The 16,705-nt window shown below is 39.1% G+C and overlaps 1 protein-coding gene across 2 annotated transcripts in view; it reads right to left on the reverse strand.

The window, feature by feature from the left end:
- Window positions 1-1,790: 1,790 nt before the first annotated feature.
- PLCB1 (phospholipase C beta 1) overlaps window positions 1,791-16,705 on the reverse strand; it is a 681,734-nt gene continuing 666,819 nt past the window's right edge. For both annotated transcript variants that reach the window (XM_035005857.1, XM_035005858.1), the window contains one exon: window positions 1,791-5,127. In XM_035005857.1, coding sequence (XP_034861748.1) covers window positions 4,900-5,127 — 228 coding nt within the window. In that variant the 3' untranslated portion in view covers window positions 1,791-4,899. The remainder of the gene's footprint in view (window positions 5,128-16,705) is intronic.

A 16,705-nucleotide genomic window follows, 5' to 3' on the forward strand; every position in this document is an offset into this window, starting at 1 on the left:
TAGACCTTAGCCTGAGGACAGTTGGGGTCAATAAAGGCTTTTAATCCCAATTTTGGTTTTGTATGATCAATCTAGCTAGAGTATAGTATACTAGTATACTAGTATGGTACAGTCTAGTCTAGTCTAGTCTAGTCTAGTAGCACAATTTGGGACTAGCGCAATGGAGACCATTTAGGAAAACCTTGGCAGGTGGGAGGGGGTGGTAGCTTGAATTTAGGGACTAGCAGAAAGGACAGAAAGTGAATGAATCTGAGGGCTGTCACAGGTCAGAATTGACCCAACGCAGGATTCACTGGAAGGGGGATGAGAGAGCTGTCAAAGATGATGCCAACGCTTTGGTTTGGGTGACTGAATTGATACTGATTTTGTTCACTGATGTAGAACACAAAGGAGGTGGAGCGGGTTTGGGTGTAACTACACATTCAGTTGGGGCATACTGTATCAGGCAGATTGTATTTTCCAAAGAAGGCCACACCTGTATGTTTGTTTCACTCCTCATGCTCTTGGGTGTGATCCACCGCCACAGTGAGATGGGGCCCATGTTTGTTCCTTCCTCTTGCCTCTGGGAAGGGGCTTGTGAAACGAATGGGGGTCTTGCATAAGTGATAGTATGTAACTTTGAGGCTTGGTCATAAAAATTTGGAGACAGCCCCTACCTGGCTCACCTTTGGAATCCAGCCACCATATCGTGGGAAAGCCCAGTCCATGTGGGGAGGACATATGTGGGTGTTCCAGCCCAGCTGCCCAGTTAGTCTCTCAGCTGACATATCATCAATGACCAGACATGTGAATAAATTAGTCTTCAGAGGATTCCAACCCCCAGCCTTTTAATCTTCCAGTCAAGGTCCTGGACACTGCGGAGTAGAGACACATCATCTCTGCTTTGCCCTCTCTAAATTCTTGAGCTACAAAACTATGAGAGATAAGAGATAATTCTTATTGTTTTAAGATACTGGGTTTTGGACTAATTGTAATATAGCAGCAGGTAACGGATATACTGTATACAGAGTGCCTACGGGACATTCTCATAACTCACATGTATATTCCTTCTTTTTTTTTTTAAGATTTTATTTATTTATTTGACAGAGAGATATAGTGAGAGAGAGAACACAAGCAGGGGGAGTGAGGGAGGCAGAAGCAGGCTTCCTGCTGAGCAGGAAGCCTGCTGCCGGGATGCGGGGCCGTATATTCCTTTTTAAAAAAAAAATCAATGTTGCAGGGGGCCTGGGAGGCTCTGTGGGTCAAGCGTCTGACCCTTCATTTCAGCTCAGGTCATGATCTCAGTGTCGTGAGATCAAGCCTTGTGCTGGGCAAGTAGTCTGCTTAAGATTCTCTCTTTCCTCCTGCCCCCCCCCCCCCTAAAAAGAAAGAAAGAAAGAAGAAAGAAAGAGAAAGAAAGAAAGGAAGAATGTTGCAAACTCTTTTTATGTTTCATAAGAAAAACTTACATCAAGTACTCTGTCAGTTCATCTCCACTATTTGTTAGCAACCTTTGACTGTTTGCTTTCCCTAGCTTTGGTGAAGGAAAGGAGGGAGGGTCTTTAAAACGGAAGTAATGGGCAGGTGTACCGTCATTCCTGCACGGGATGGTGGAGCGATAGAGTAATGAGAGCTGTGTCCTCTGGCACATGCATTGCAGCACATCCCGATTCCCTGTACAGGCACAGGTGGGCTGTATCAGGGTGGGCCTTCTGTCCCTAATGACTGGTACAAAGCATACTCCCACCATCTGGTCCGTCAAAAAAAAAAAAAAATGGTTGGCTCTGACACCAAGAAATGACACACCTGGGTTGTGTTAAGAAATTTTTATTGTTTCCTTTGGAATCGTGATGAAAACACATAAAATTACAAGTGGAAGAAACATCATGCCACAAAATTGCATAGAATTATTACAAAAATGTGAATTACGCATTTTAAATAATTTGAGATCGAAGAACCAAAATATGTACACTTTAAGAGTTTCAAATACTTTGTCCTATCTTTTATTTTTCTTCTGAAAAGGCAAAAGTCACGAGGTCCAATCCATCACAAACAATATTTATACAGTGCACAAGCGCAACATTAAATTCAAAGTAACGCAAGCAACGGCCCTTTCTTTCAGAATTATTTAATGACTGCTTATCTATTACAGGAGCATTAATCAATGTATGGTGAGGTTGAAATGTTCAAGTGAAATGCTGAAAACCAAAAACACACGGCATGTCATTAGAATTTTGAAAACTGGTGTTCACGGCCAAAACCACGCTATTCTCAGTAATGTAAGGGTATGGGGGGGGGGGAGCTCTGTCTAATTTACTACACAGCTCTAACGCTCTATTACAGGGAAATCCACAGTACAGAATTTCACACATTCAACACAGAACAAGGCAAATACATAAAGGCACAAAACTGCACATCATATAGACCCTTTTTCTTTATCTTACTCTATTTCAAGTAATCTTAATATTGTTAAATGATAGTATCGCTGTAGTAGGTTCAATGATGCAAGATGGACAGTGTAACACACTACCCCACAACTGCAAAAAGTGTCATTGTACAGATATAAAAATGTGATTACAGTAAATGGCCAAATACAAATGTATTGCAAAATGACTAGAGTCACTAAGAGAATGAAATCCAACTACCAAAAACAGTTTTGTGTAAGTCAAGGTTTTTCCACTTCTGTCTATCTCTGGACTAAAATGTGAGACAGTGTTCTGTAATAATCATCGTTGCGTTTGGTTATGAATGCTATTATTAGTTCATTCTTCTGCAATGTTAGACATCTGTTATTTTATTTATAAAAATGCAGCATTCAATTGTGCCCATTCTTGCTTCCTTACGATTAATGCCTTTCTTTCAAAGTGCAAAAGTTGAATGATTTACAAAAGATTTATCTTTCAGTGGAAGATATGTTTTATTAAGTGTCTAATTAATACCCCAAATCCTTCAGATCAAAACATAATCATCTCCAAAGAGGATGGGATTTTTTCCTCTTGAGTCTTGCTTGATGTGTGTGTTTTTTTTTTTAATCAAACACTCTTGCCTCATGTTTGAACTAAGCCTTCGTTTTGATTAAAACTTAATTGTGATCCCTAGTTATTGCTTAAAGTTAAATAAAATAATTTGCATAAAAATATTAAATTCTTGAAACACAATTTTCAGGACACAACCGGTTTTTGCATTTTAAGACGTTTTGCTAAGCTACAATCAGACAGGTTTATTTTAAAGGAAAATAAAGCTATGAGCATCTTTCTTCAGCTCTTTAACTTCATTGTTCTTTGTGTTACTCTCTAAATTATATTGTCCTCTATATAATTATTCTCTCTTACTTAAGTTCTTTCAATAATATTTTTGATCAGTTTTCCCATGATATAATTTGTTTTTCTTACGCCACCCAACATAGAAACTTAACAAAAAGACATAGTTAAGTGAATTAAATGTACATAGTAAATATATAATGAAAGATTTTTTTATGTTAGAATAAAATCGAAATCTGTCAGACTTAAAAATTATGAAAGATACTAATAAATTTCCATATTGCTGTCCTATACATTTTTTGTATATTCTATTAAAACAAGCTTAAAATCTGATACTTAAAATCCAGTTTTTGATCCTGCAAAATATATATCAAATTCATATTCTAAGCTCTAAATCTACCTCAACTTGCATCAAGTTCCATCAACTGTTTCTTAGAATTTCAACATAATTTAATAGCCACATAATATAGATAGATGTTTGACCATTTTCTTCTCTAGGCATTTATCCCTGAATTTGGTTTTAAGTCTTGTGGAAGAGACTTGGGTCATTGCCAATTAAAAAACACACATCTACACTTGTATGTGCGCACGTGTGTGTGTGTGTGTGAGTGTGTATACACTTACATGGCTGTGTGTGTACATATATACATGGGGATACTATATATCATCTATATGTGGGTCTGTGTATTCTCTAGATAAATATTCAATCTTTATCTCTATAGTAAAAATAAATGAACCATAAAAAATGTGAGACAGCGAAATAACCACTGGAACCTGTTCACTCTGATTGAATCTCTGCTCAACATCCATCAGCTTAACTATTTTTATTCAACCAGACAGACTCTTCGTAGTTATTTAATAATTTCAGGCCAACAACCAATGAATACCCAGACTTTGAGTGCAAATAGTCAACTCAGAAAGCACAGTGGGCCTGGAAGTGTGTGGCCAATTTGCTCAAGCAACCAAATGTTATGAGCCATATTGCTAAGTCTTGGGATAGCTTCACTGGGCAAGGATACAATCAAGTGACTTTTTTTCAAGAAAGAAAACCAACTTAGTCGAATCGCTATGGTACCTAATAAAGCCATGTCAGCAACAAATACATTGATGCTTCTATGATAAATAAATTAGCAAACTGCAAGCCACCTGTGCTTGCAAAGCAAAGGATAAAACAATTTAATATGCACATTAACTTGAAAATATGATAGCTGAGGGGCAGTTAGGAAAATGAATGCTCAAAGTTGGCTGTTTGATAGTGTTAAATAATACTATGCATTTCTCAAACTATTTCTATTACTTTGAAATACTTTACACCAGAGCTTCAAATAAAAACATGAGCTTGATTTTCTTCAAAAAAGACACTGTCCTTCATTAAATGTCCCATGGAGCCTGGAAGTTGCCTGCTTTGAATTTACTATTGGAAAGAAAACGAAAATCCCACATACATGCACTCTCCGCAAGCAGACCTGCAGTAGTGTCCACATAACACATGGAGCCTGGGCATGAGGATGTTTGCATGGATCCTTCTAGAACTCTCCCTTTGGTGTGGATTTTAGGCTAAGGGATGCTTCTCAGGAAGATGCTCCTGGGCAGTGATTTTTGTAGTAAGAGAGAGTCCGATGAAGTGGCCATGCATGCTTTGAAGGCCTGGCAGGAACAATCACAGAGGAGTATCAAACTCTTTTCCTGGGTTGTCTCCTTCTAGCTCCTCACTGGAGGGAGGCTTGTGGTTCATTTTTCCAGGCTCCGAGGCCAGGGAGGGAGGGGCAGAACTGTGATTGCTGTCTTCGCTGATCTTCCCTTTCATGGCTTCCTGCACGAACTCCAAGATCTCCAGGGGCAGTCTTTTGAACTTGTCTTGGTACTCTTGCTCCAGGTCCATCTGCAGCTGGGAGACATCAAGAGAGGAGGATGGTTTTAGGTCATTTAGTTTTCTATAACCACCCATGTGGAAACTCTTTGAAAGAGATGTACAAAGATGGGGGAGGAATAAATTAAGGTAAATACCATCCACTGGTTACCTATGGAGAAGATGTAAAACAGACACATCACTTGTCCATGGCTGAAAGTCAAGTTCAGATTATGTGTGGCGTAATAGGGCTAAAGACCTGCAACAGTATAAATAAATACACACACGCACACACAGGCAAATCTTTTGAAAAAGTTTACAATGCAGTGATCTGAAGTTCTTACGTGAAGGGACTGGAAGCTATTGATAGCTGGGAGTGCCAAGGTCAGCCATGCTTCAGGCTGGGGAGAGGGAAGAGGGGGCTGGAGAGGACAGGAGAGGTACGAGCGGGCTTCATGAAGCGCCGCCGAGTACTTCTAGAGAGGAGCTCAATGCACTTTTTAAAAAGATTTATTTATTTATTATTTTAGAGGAAGAGAGAGGGTGGGTGAGGGGCAAAGGGAGAGAACTTCCAGCAGGCTCCCGGCTGAGCGCGGAGCCTGAGGCGGGGCTCGATCTCACCACCCTGACGTCATGACCTGAGCCGAAACCAAGAGTCAGACCTTTAACTGACTTTGCCACCCAGGCACCCTCAGTGCATTTTTATGAACTGAACATACTCCTGTAACCGACTTTAACTTCTGTTTTGACTTCTTGTATCACCTCTTTGATTCTTTTTCTTTTCGTTCTAATTTTATTTGCCTTGTAAATTGCTTTAGCTATCTTATAAACTGTCTTTTAACTTATCTGTTTAATGTTCTGGAGAATGCCCAGACTTTTAAAAGTCACAGAACCGTTTCTTCAGACTTAAATGGAAGCCATAATCATAAAACCAGTGAAGGCCAGGCATCTTCTGTAGCTGGGATGAGGGACCGCCGGCGGTGGGTGCTGCCTCTGGAAAGCTCTGCTGTGCTGAGCCCCATTGAAACACAGAATTTGATTTGATTTGATTTGATTTGATTTGATTTGATTTGATTTGATTTTTTAAAGATTTTATTTATTTATTTGTCAGAGAGAGAGACAGTGAGAGAGGGAACATAAGCAGGGGGAGTGGGTGAGGGAGAAGCAGGCTTCCCGCTGAGCCAGGAGCCCGATGCTGGGCTCGATCCCAGGACCCTGGGATCATGACCTGAGCCGAAGGCAGACGCTTAACGGCTGAGCCATCTAGGTGCCTTGAAACCTAGGATGTTAAATGAAATTCTCTTTCCTTATTGAATGGTAAGTTGGGAGTCTAGTCTTAGAAACAGCATGTGAGACTAATGCTTTTTCTTTCAGCTCTTAGTACCCTCGAGGCAGCTTTTCTTGAGATATGTCCTTAAAACCTTTATGGAATTTTTTGTGTATGTGCTTCTCAAACTTCTAAGCATCACACAAATCACCTGGGATCCCGACTTTGCTTCAGATTCAGGAGACCTGGGTGGGGTCCAAGATCCTGCATGTCTCAGTGACTCCCAGGTGATGCCAATGAGGCTGGTCCACATTGGACACCCTGCTTGACTTCCTGCCCTGGTTCAACTCTGAACTCCCCGTTCTACTTTTTATCTTGATCCTGGCTGTATGTCCTCCATTTGAGGCCTCATGCAGTCTCTGGTGCTTGCCCTGAGCCCTGGACCATCCAGGGTAAAGACAGTGCTCAGGGCATCTGTCTCTAGGTGCTGTGACCCCCTTTCCTTACTCACATTCTGGACAGTGTCAGCAACATAAAGAGAACACCCTCTTTAAGTTCAACCCTTTTGCTCTTGCTTTTATGCTAGAGAAATTCTGCCAAGACTTAGTTATATAATATAGGTCCAAGATCCCTTATCTGCCATTCTAAAACCCCCAAAGTTCTGAAATCCAGAACTTTTTTGTAAATTTGGTGCAAACACGTAGACATTAATTGATATAAGGTTATTTATAATTCTTATATATTTCACTGAATGTGAATATCCATGCACGGTACTGTAGATACATTACTTTGTATGACTATGAGGATGACCAAGCACCCCTCTAGAGTATTATGCTCACAGTATATGCATTATATAACACTTTCTAAAATCAGAAAAATTATGAGTTCCAAAAAACAATGATCCCAAGAGTCTCAGATAATGGATTATGGATCTGTTTGAACAACCTTCCCCTCCCCCACCCCACATCAAAAAGTGCCTGATAGGGGCGCCTGGGTGGCTCAGTCAGTTAGGCGTCTGCCTTCAGCTCAGGTCATGTTCCTGGAGTCCCAGGATCGAGCCCCGAATTGGGCTCTCTGCTCAGTAGGGAGTCTACTTCTCCCTCTGCCCTTCACCCACTTTCGTGCTTTCTCTCACTCTCTCTCAAATAAATAAATAAAATCTTTTTTTTTTTAAACGTGCCTGATAAAAATGACTTGCCCTAAGTATTGGAAGTCAACTCTTCTTCCCAAATATAAAATGTAGGGTATTTATGAAGATGTTGTGCCGGCATATGAATTCTAATAAGCCAAGGAGAAAACATGCTATGAGAAGGGCGCTCATGGGGCTCCGAGATTGACATGACTACAGCGGAGCAAAGGCACCTGTGTACACAGCTGCGCCCTTCCTCTTGGGAACAGGTGAGCCATTGGAGCATCACAGACAAGATGACAATGGGCAGTTCTTTCCCAGGTATGGCAACCAGTTAGAAGGGAGTGGGGCTTTTACAGGAGTGAAATCTTAGCCTGGTGGTTGGCAGTTCTCAGTAACTACCATCCAGGTCTCATCATTCATTTGTCTCCATTTTAATTCAGCAAAGCATGCTGTTCAAATTTTGTTTCCAAGGAATATGAGGAAAGGAAGAAAAGCAAGGGGCCTCGTGTTCAGCAAACAGTAGATTTCTGTTTTCCTTGAGGTTAGTGTGGGGGACCTTCAGCTTTGGATACATTGTATGTGACCTAGTAGTCAAATGCTCTTAGGTGAGACAAAACCCCAGAGTGCTTGATAGGCTGTTTCTTTTTAAAATTTATATATAAAAAAGGATGTGAAATGTGAGACAATGTCAAATACTTAAACTAACATTTTTGAATAATTTTTAATAATCCAATTTTTAAAATAATCTATTTTAATAATTATGATTCTGCACCCAATTCGAATGTGTGAGATCTTTTCCCCTCATACCACAAAGCAATTCCCTAGGACACCAGCTGGATGTCCCATAATTTAACTCAATTCTGATATTATCTACCTGGAGATAGCATCAGATCCTACAAGTTAAGAGCTCAGTCCTATAAGGCTGTCCCCCACCCCCACCTCATGTCAGATGTCAGTTGCAAATCCAGGTTGTCACCTGTGATTCTGACTAACTGGATATAGATTGGAGATTCCAATGATTCCCCCCACATTGGGTTTGATTAATTTGCTAGAGCGGCTCAAGGAACTCAAACATTTTACTTACTAGATTACTGGTCTGTTATAAAAGGGTATAACTCAGGAACAGCTAGGTGGAAGAGATGCACAGGGCAAAGTATGGGGGAAAGGGTGCAAAGCTACTGTGTTCTCTGAGCGCCCATTCCCCCTGCATCTCCTTCCACAAGTTCTCCAACTCCTAAGGTCTTCAAACCCCATCCTTTTGGGTTTTCATGGAGGCTTCATTACATAGGCATGGTTGATTACATCACTAGCCATTACCTATTGATTCACCTCTTGCCCTTCTCTCCCTGGAGATTAGGGGTTGGGACTGTGAGGTCTAACCCTCGAATTGCAAGGTTGGTTCCCCTGGCAATCAGCCCCCATCTTTAGGTTACCTAGGGGCTTCTGAAAAGTCACCTCACTAACATAACAAAAGACACCTTTGTTGCTTATCATTTAGGAGATTTCAAGGGTTTTAGGAACTCTGTGCCAGGAACTGGGATGAAGATTAAATATATATTTCTTATTATAAATCACAATAATAATAATTAAGTAATTATTTAAAATAATTTTTAATTATTGACTCAGTTGTGGCTAAATTACAATTTTAGTGGACTCTTCTTTTATCATGGATTAGTGGTAAATTATACTGTATTCTAAACTACTTTAATAAACTAAAATAATTTATTAACTAAATTAATTTTATTTAATTTATATTACATGCCATACTTCACTCTTTTAAAAAAAGTCATTCAGCTATTAACAATTTAATTACAAATTTGCATTTATTATTAAATTTCAAGTTAGAGCTTTTATTTATTTTTGCTTTTTATACATGAAATACTTGTTCATTGTAAGAAAATATGAAGGGCAAAGTCTGGCTCTGTTCCCAAAGAGTCCCACCCATCAGGAGTCTAGAATTATTCCAGCCTAAGGGTCACAAACTCAGATGTTTAGGGGGGGCCAGGCAAGTCATGAAAATAAGTGGGAGTGGTGGGGAGAACATGCTCAGTCTAAAGGGGTGGCAGAAACCCAGCTCTAGCTAATGTTTGCAAGACTTTTGTTTTTCAGAAGTCAGAAATTTAAATTTTCATGGAGGACCTGATTTTTTATTGTTGGCAGTCAATTTGAACCACACTCGTGAGTTCTACTGGGCTTGTGGAGGGTTTTTAACTTCTGGCCTAGCAGATTTAAATCTGGCTTAGACCAGGAAACTCGAGAGATTGGGTCTAACTATGGACTTTCAGTTTGGATCCCTCCTCATTTTGCCTCACCACCATCCTGAGCTTCAGATGGTTCTCCACTGAATACCAGGACTTGCTCTTGATCATCCTCTGCTGGGGTTCAGTGCTATCCCATCTCATTTTCACATTCTGGTTCACATCCTCATTGAGTATTGAGTGTCTACTCTGTGTAACTCAAGCTGTAGGTTCTGGGGGAATGGTAGATTAATTGCACAAGTGATAGCAATGTCTCACCCCTCCTGGTACTCATGGCCTCGGCAGTGTTTCCCATGAAAGAGTAGAGTGTACTTTTCATCTCCCTGAATCTAGGGAGGCCTTATGATCTGCTTTGTCCAGTAGAATGTCAAAGTGACAGCATGCAGTTCTGAGCCTAGACCTCAAAAGGCTTCATGTGGTTCTGCTCTCACTGTTGGAAGCTCACTGAGCCATTACGTGAAGAGGCTCAGGCTAGACTGCTGCAGGAGGAGACACATGACCCAGTTATCCCCCTCTCCATCACTTTGAATGACTATCAGACATGAGGGAAAAGCTATTATAAATAGCCAGCCCTCAGCTGACCCACCAGCTAAACAGGCTTGAGTAAGGCTACTGAGACCAGCTGAGCCTTACTCAGACCAGAATTGCCCAGTAGACTCATGAGCTTAGTAAATGCTTAATGTGTTATGCCACTCAGTTTTGTGTTTTTTTTTTTTAAAGATTTTATTTATTTATTTGAGAGAGAGAGAATGAGAGAGAGCACATGAGAGGGGGGAGGGTCAGAGGGAGAAGCACACTCCCTGCCGAGCAGGGAGCCCGATGCGGGACTCGATCCAGGGACTCCAGGATCATGACCTGAGCCGAAGGCAGTCGCTTAACCAACTGAGCCACCCAGGCGCCCTGTTTTTTTTTTTTTGTTAGGCAGCAGTATTGTGGCAATAACCACCTGATACAGTAGGGGAATTCAAAGGAGTGTCATATATGGCCTGGTTCCACGAAGCACTCATAGTTTAATTCAGCTGGCCCCATCTCTCCATTTCTATAATTTTAAAACACATTCTTGAGGGACAATCACCATAGGACTGAGATCTTCATGAAAAATCTGATTTTGGAGAATATGCTTTGGAGCTTTTCTCTAACATTAGCAAACGTGAGCTTGCTTGATCTTAAATTTATAAGATTTTTAGGAAATGGGCAAAAAGAGGGAAGGACATGGTTGAATTTAATCTCTAATTTTAAGGCGAACTGCTACATTACACTCAGATATTAATAAATAAGAGCATTGCCAGAGTTTGTTTTATTATAGGCTGAGTTGTCCAATTTGACTAGTCAGACTCAATTTCTAAATTTCTCAGTTAACTCACTTTTCAAAACATGTTGCCTACTCATAGCTTCTGTGAACTCTGGATAGTTAAGCAGGAAAAGACAATACGGTCAAGTTCAAATGTTTTTAGCTCTGCCTGATTATAATGTCCAAGGTTTTTGCACTTGGGATGCTTATTTTGCCTCTGACAGTTTTTCAACTGCCTTAAAAAAATAAGGTAGAGATTTGATCTAGTTATGCAAGGTTTTTAGACTCATAAATGTAAGCGAAGACCAAGGAGAAAGTAAAGTTACTTATGAAGGTTAGTTTAAAAGCAGGGGGGAAATACTCAATATAATGTAAATGTGGCATAAATATAAGATAAGACAGGTACTGACTTATTAAAGAGATATAATCAATACCAACTTTCTAAGGAAACAAATTGAAAACAGAGTGTAATAAGCTACTGTGGGATAACAAAGACACAGCTGCTAAAACTTAAAAAAAAAAAAATGCTACAGAGAAGGCACAGAGAGATATTTAAGGAGAATTTTCACTTTGAGCTCAGCTCCAACTCGAGTCATTTCGCCCAATGAAGTATATTAAAGACCTTAATATAGAACACAAAGCAGGGCCCTGGGTGGCTCAGTTGGTTACACGTCTGCCTTCAGCTCAGGTGATGATCTTGGGGCCCTGGGATAGAGCTCCACATCAGGCTCTCCGGTCAGCAGGGAACATACTTCTTCCTCTCTCTGTTCTCACTCTCTCTCTCAAATAAATAAATAAAATCTTTAAAAAAAGTAAATAAAACACAAAGCAAAAAAATCTTAGGAAAAATTCTGGGTGAATAATTGCATAATCATAGGGTATAGAGACCTTCTCAAGCAAGATAGAAAAACTGTAAGCTACAAAGAAAATAATTTATTAGGTATGTAGTTGATCCTTAGTGTGGGGAGGGCAGGGGCGCTAACCCCCTGCATAGCCAAAAATCCAAGTCAAATTTTTGACTCCCCCAAAACTGTTAATAGCCTACTGCTGACTAAAAGCCTTGCCAATAACATAAACAGTTGTTTAACACATATTTTTAACACATATTTTATGTTATATGCATTATATACTATATTCCTATAATAAAGCAAGCTAGAGAAAAAAATGTTTTTAAGAAAATCATAAGGAAGAAAAAATACATTACAGTACTATACTGTATTGGAAAAAAACCATGTATAAGTGGACCTATTCAAACCCATGTTGTTCAAGGTCACTGTATTTAGCTAAATGAAAATAATATTTTTTTGGTGAAAAAATGGACAAACCTCAAGCAATTCATAGGAGAAGTGAAAATATCCAAAATATATTTCAGAAAACGCTCACTCATAGACAATAAGGGAGATTCAATAGCACATTTTTTAAAGGGACATATTGGTAAGAAAAAAAAAGGTTTGTTCAAAGGAGCAGTAACATCTGGGGAGAAGTGGACATTTTCAAACATTGGGCAATAAAATGGTATCCATAATATTTATAAGAAGGAAAATGTACATAGCTTTTCACCTAGCAATTTCACATTTGGGAAGGGAACCTGGCCCAGGGAAATGAAAGCACCAACATATAAGATGGAAACGTCAGGGTGCCTGGGTGGCTCAGTTGGTTAAAGCGACTGCCTTCGGCTCAGGTCATGATCCTGGAGTCCCTGGATCGAGTCCCACATCGGGCTCCCTGCTCGGTAGGGAGTGTGCTTCTCCCTCTGACCCTCCCCCCTCTCATGTGCTCTCTCTCATTCTCTCTCTCTCAAATAAATAAATAAAAAACCTTAAAAAAAAAAAAAAGATGGAAACGTCACCAAACTTACTGCAGCATTGTTTGCAGAGGCAAAACCAAAAACCACCACCACCACCACCACCACCAAAAAACAAAAACAACAACAACAAAAACAAAACCCCTAAAACCAAAATAACAGCAACAACCACAAAAGCCCTGAAAGCAATTGTAATAATAATCTTGATATTTTGCCACATGTGCATTCTTATTGTTTATCACTCTATTTTTTTTTTTTTTTGGTGAATCATTTGAAAATAAATTTCAGATATCACAGCACTTGACCCCCACACCGCTTAAAAATAAAGACATTTTCCTACATTATGGCAATACCTTAATCATGTCAAGGGAATTAATAATAATTCCTTAATGTTACCCAACATCCATCCATGTTCAGATTTTCCCAGTATTACCTCCCAAATTTTCTAGCTTTTTTTTGGACCAGAATTCAATCAAAGTTCTTGTATTGCATTTGATTGTGATATCTTCCTCTTTCTTCCCTGTTGAGTTATTTATTGTTTTAAATTTTTTTATGACTTGGATTTTTTGAAGAGTCCTGTTCAATTTTCTTATAGAATGCTCACATTTTGAATTTGTCTGATTATTTCCTGGGGGTGTCATTTAAGTTGGTCCTGGAAAACCTGCCTTTCCTGTAAACTAGAAATTAAGCCTGTAAGCTTGATCGGATGGGGATTAAACAAACATTTGTTTGGGCGAGAAGAGTCAACAGGTACTCTTTTCTATCTATATCGTAACATATTAGTGAGCTCTATTATCATGTGGTTGCGTTATCAGCAATGCTAAATTTGATCACTTGGCTAAAAGTAGTAAATATCAGACTTCAACTTTGTCAACACATTTTTTTCTTTTGGCTATTGGCAATTATTCTGTGGGGTAAAGCTCTAGGTCCATATAAAGTTTCCTTAGCACCTTTTCATGAAATTGATGATTCTCACCTATCTTATTAGGGGTGAATGGCAATTTTATAACTCTTTTTTTATTTAGCTAGTATTCTTCTGTAAGGCAGAGCTTTCCCTTGTCAGGTGGAGATGAACCAGATTCCTCCTAAAAAGGCAGAGTAAGCATTTAATTCTTTTCCTTTGATTCACAAATATTCTGAGTAAGGAGTTGGGGCAATAATAATTTCAAAAGATAACCAATGAGTTTTCTTTTTCTTCTCTCTCTCTCTCTCTCTGAAAATAACTGCAGACAATATATTTTTATTTCCATTTATTCCCTTTGTTTAAATCAGTTGCAGTCATTATTCTTTTTTGAGCTCAAATTGTCGCATGTAATGCCAGCAGAAGCCCTTTGAGGGCATGATCCTGGGTCCTTTTGACATGCACTCATTGGTTTTTTTTTTTCTTTTTTTCTTTTTTTTATTCTTATGTTAATCCCCATACATTACATCATTAATTTTAGATGAAGTGTTCCATGATTCATTGTTTGTGCATAACACCCAGAGCTCCATGCAGAAGCCCTCATTGGTTTTTGAGCACTTGCTTGCTTCTCTAGGTAAAATAAGGTAACTCAGGCACTTCTTGTGCTTTCTCTGACTCAGACTTGGAATCAGCTACTTTTCCAAAGAGCCTTTATTGGAGAAGGCATTGGGTGCTAAAAGTGCTCACTGCTACCAGACAGTCATTGTGTTTAGGCCAGCAGTGGACATCAGGACATATATTTTTGAAGAATCATTAGTACATATTGATATCTCAAATTTAAATGTAATATTATAGAATTTTTTCTTAACTCCTTTGATCTTTATATTTCTAGATTTCATTTTTTAAATTTTATTTTATTATGTTATGTTAATCACCATACATCATTAGTTTTTGATGTAGTGTTCCACGATTCATTGTTTGCGTATAACACCCAGTGCTCCATTCAGTACGTGTCCTCTTTAATACCCATCACCAGGCTAACCCATCCCCTCATCCCCCTCCCCTCTAGAATCCTCAGTTTGTTTCTCAGAGTCTATATCTCTTTTATTTTGTAACTAATTTTGTATATTTTGCTTTCTGGTAACGACGTATTTACTTACTTGCTTTACATTTTCAAATATATGGAAATAGTTTCAATGTTGTGACCTAACAATAAAATAACCACGTGAAGCGCAAGACATTCTTGAGGTTTTGTTTTTCACAGAATATATCCCGCCAAGGATGCAAAATTATATTACTCTGCAAAAATTCCCTTCAATTAATTATATTCTTTGTATAGTTACATTACTTTTTCTAAAGATTTTATTTATTTATTTGACAGAGAGAGAAAGAGAGCACGCGCACAAGCAGGGGGAGCCGCAGAGAGAGGGAGAAGCAGACTCTCTGCTGAACAGGGAGCCCAGTGTGGGGCTTGATCCCAGGGTCCTGGGATCATGGCTGAGCTGAAAGCAAACGCTTAACTAACTGAGCCACCCAGGCTCTCCTCATTATGTTACTTTTTATATACACATAAAGCCATTTGTTTCAGTTTGTTTTCTCATTAGACATTTTAGATTATTTACTTTTTTTTTTCTTTCTCTGGAAGCATCTGCTGTATTTTTAAAAATGTAATTCCTCACAGTCTCTTAACCCTTTTAAAAATATTTCTGGCCTTTGGGAAATGCAAGTGGTAATGTGGTACTGAAATTATCTTGCTCAATTTTAAAATTTACTGCTAAAGATTAGGGAAAATAATAAAACAAACAAGCAAAAACAACAACAACAACAACAAAACAACCCCCCCCCAAAAAAAACCCAGCAAAAACATCAGTAAAACAGAGTTTCTGTGAAAGAAAACATAAGGCTTCTGCTTGAAGAAATGAAATGCAGCCAATAAATGTAAAACAATAAATGACTATGAAAATAAGGGAACATAATTGTTACTGTGATAAATGAAGTAAATCTACATACAGTTTTTTTTTTTTAAGATTTTATTTATTTATTCATGACAGAGAGAGAGAGAGAGAGAGAGAGAGAGGCAGAGGGAGAAGCAGGCTCCCGAGGAGCAGGGAGCCCGATGCGGGACTCGATCCCAGGACCCTGAGATCATGACCTGAGCCGAAGGCAGACGCTCAACCATCTGAGCCACCCAGGTGCCCTCTATATACAGTTTTATATGTACTGTGATTACAACCATGAGAATATTTTCTAAGAATATAGAATTACTTTGAAAGAAAATACTAAAATATAAACTGTGTTGGGACTGAGTACTTTTACATTTCCTATTTCTCATTTTTATGGTAATGTGATATTTTACTTTTAGCATGAAAATAGCATTCCAAGGGTGCCTGGGTGGCTCAGTTGGTTAGGCGACTGCCTTCAGCTCAGGTCATGATCCTGGAGTCCCGGGATCGAGTCCCGCATCGGGCTCCCTGCTCGGCGGGGAACCTGCTTCTCCCTCTGACCCTCCCCCCTCTCATGTGCTCTCTGTCTCTCTCGTTCTCTCTGTCTCAAATAAATAAATAAAATCTTTAAAAAAAGAAAAAAAAAGAAAAAAAAGAAAATAGCATTCCAGAATAAAAGCAAATATTAAACAAACAAACAAACAGAAAAGCATAAAACACTGAGCGTGGGATAGAGTGACCGGGAAAATTTTATGAAGAATTAATGAGAGTATTTTAATGTCAACATCATCAATTAATCAGCTAAGAGGTTACTGAAAACAGTGGGAAAAGCATTAAAATACCCACATAGAATGGGTGGTTTCAAAATCAGCCTGAGCCACCTTGCAGACTCATCTTATTTTTAGAATAATCTCGTGAATTTTTACTCCAATCAAGAATAGAAATAACAGGATCATATAAAAGATACAGAGGGAGGTCAGTCAGGGTAGCAGGGGATTGTTGGAAAATCGCATGTGGGAAA

The sequence above is a fragment of the Mirounga leonina genome, unplaced genomic scaffold (genome assembly GCF_011800145.1).
Source record: "Mirounga leonina isolate KUSES-001 unplaced genomic scaffold, KU_Mleo_1.0 Mir_150, whole genome shotgun sequence".
In the NCBI taxonomy this organism is placed as follows: domain Eukaryota; kingdom Metazoa; phylum Chordata; class Mammalia; order Carnivora; family Phocidae; genus Mirounga; species Mirounga leonina.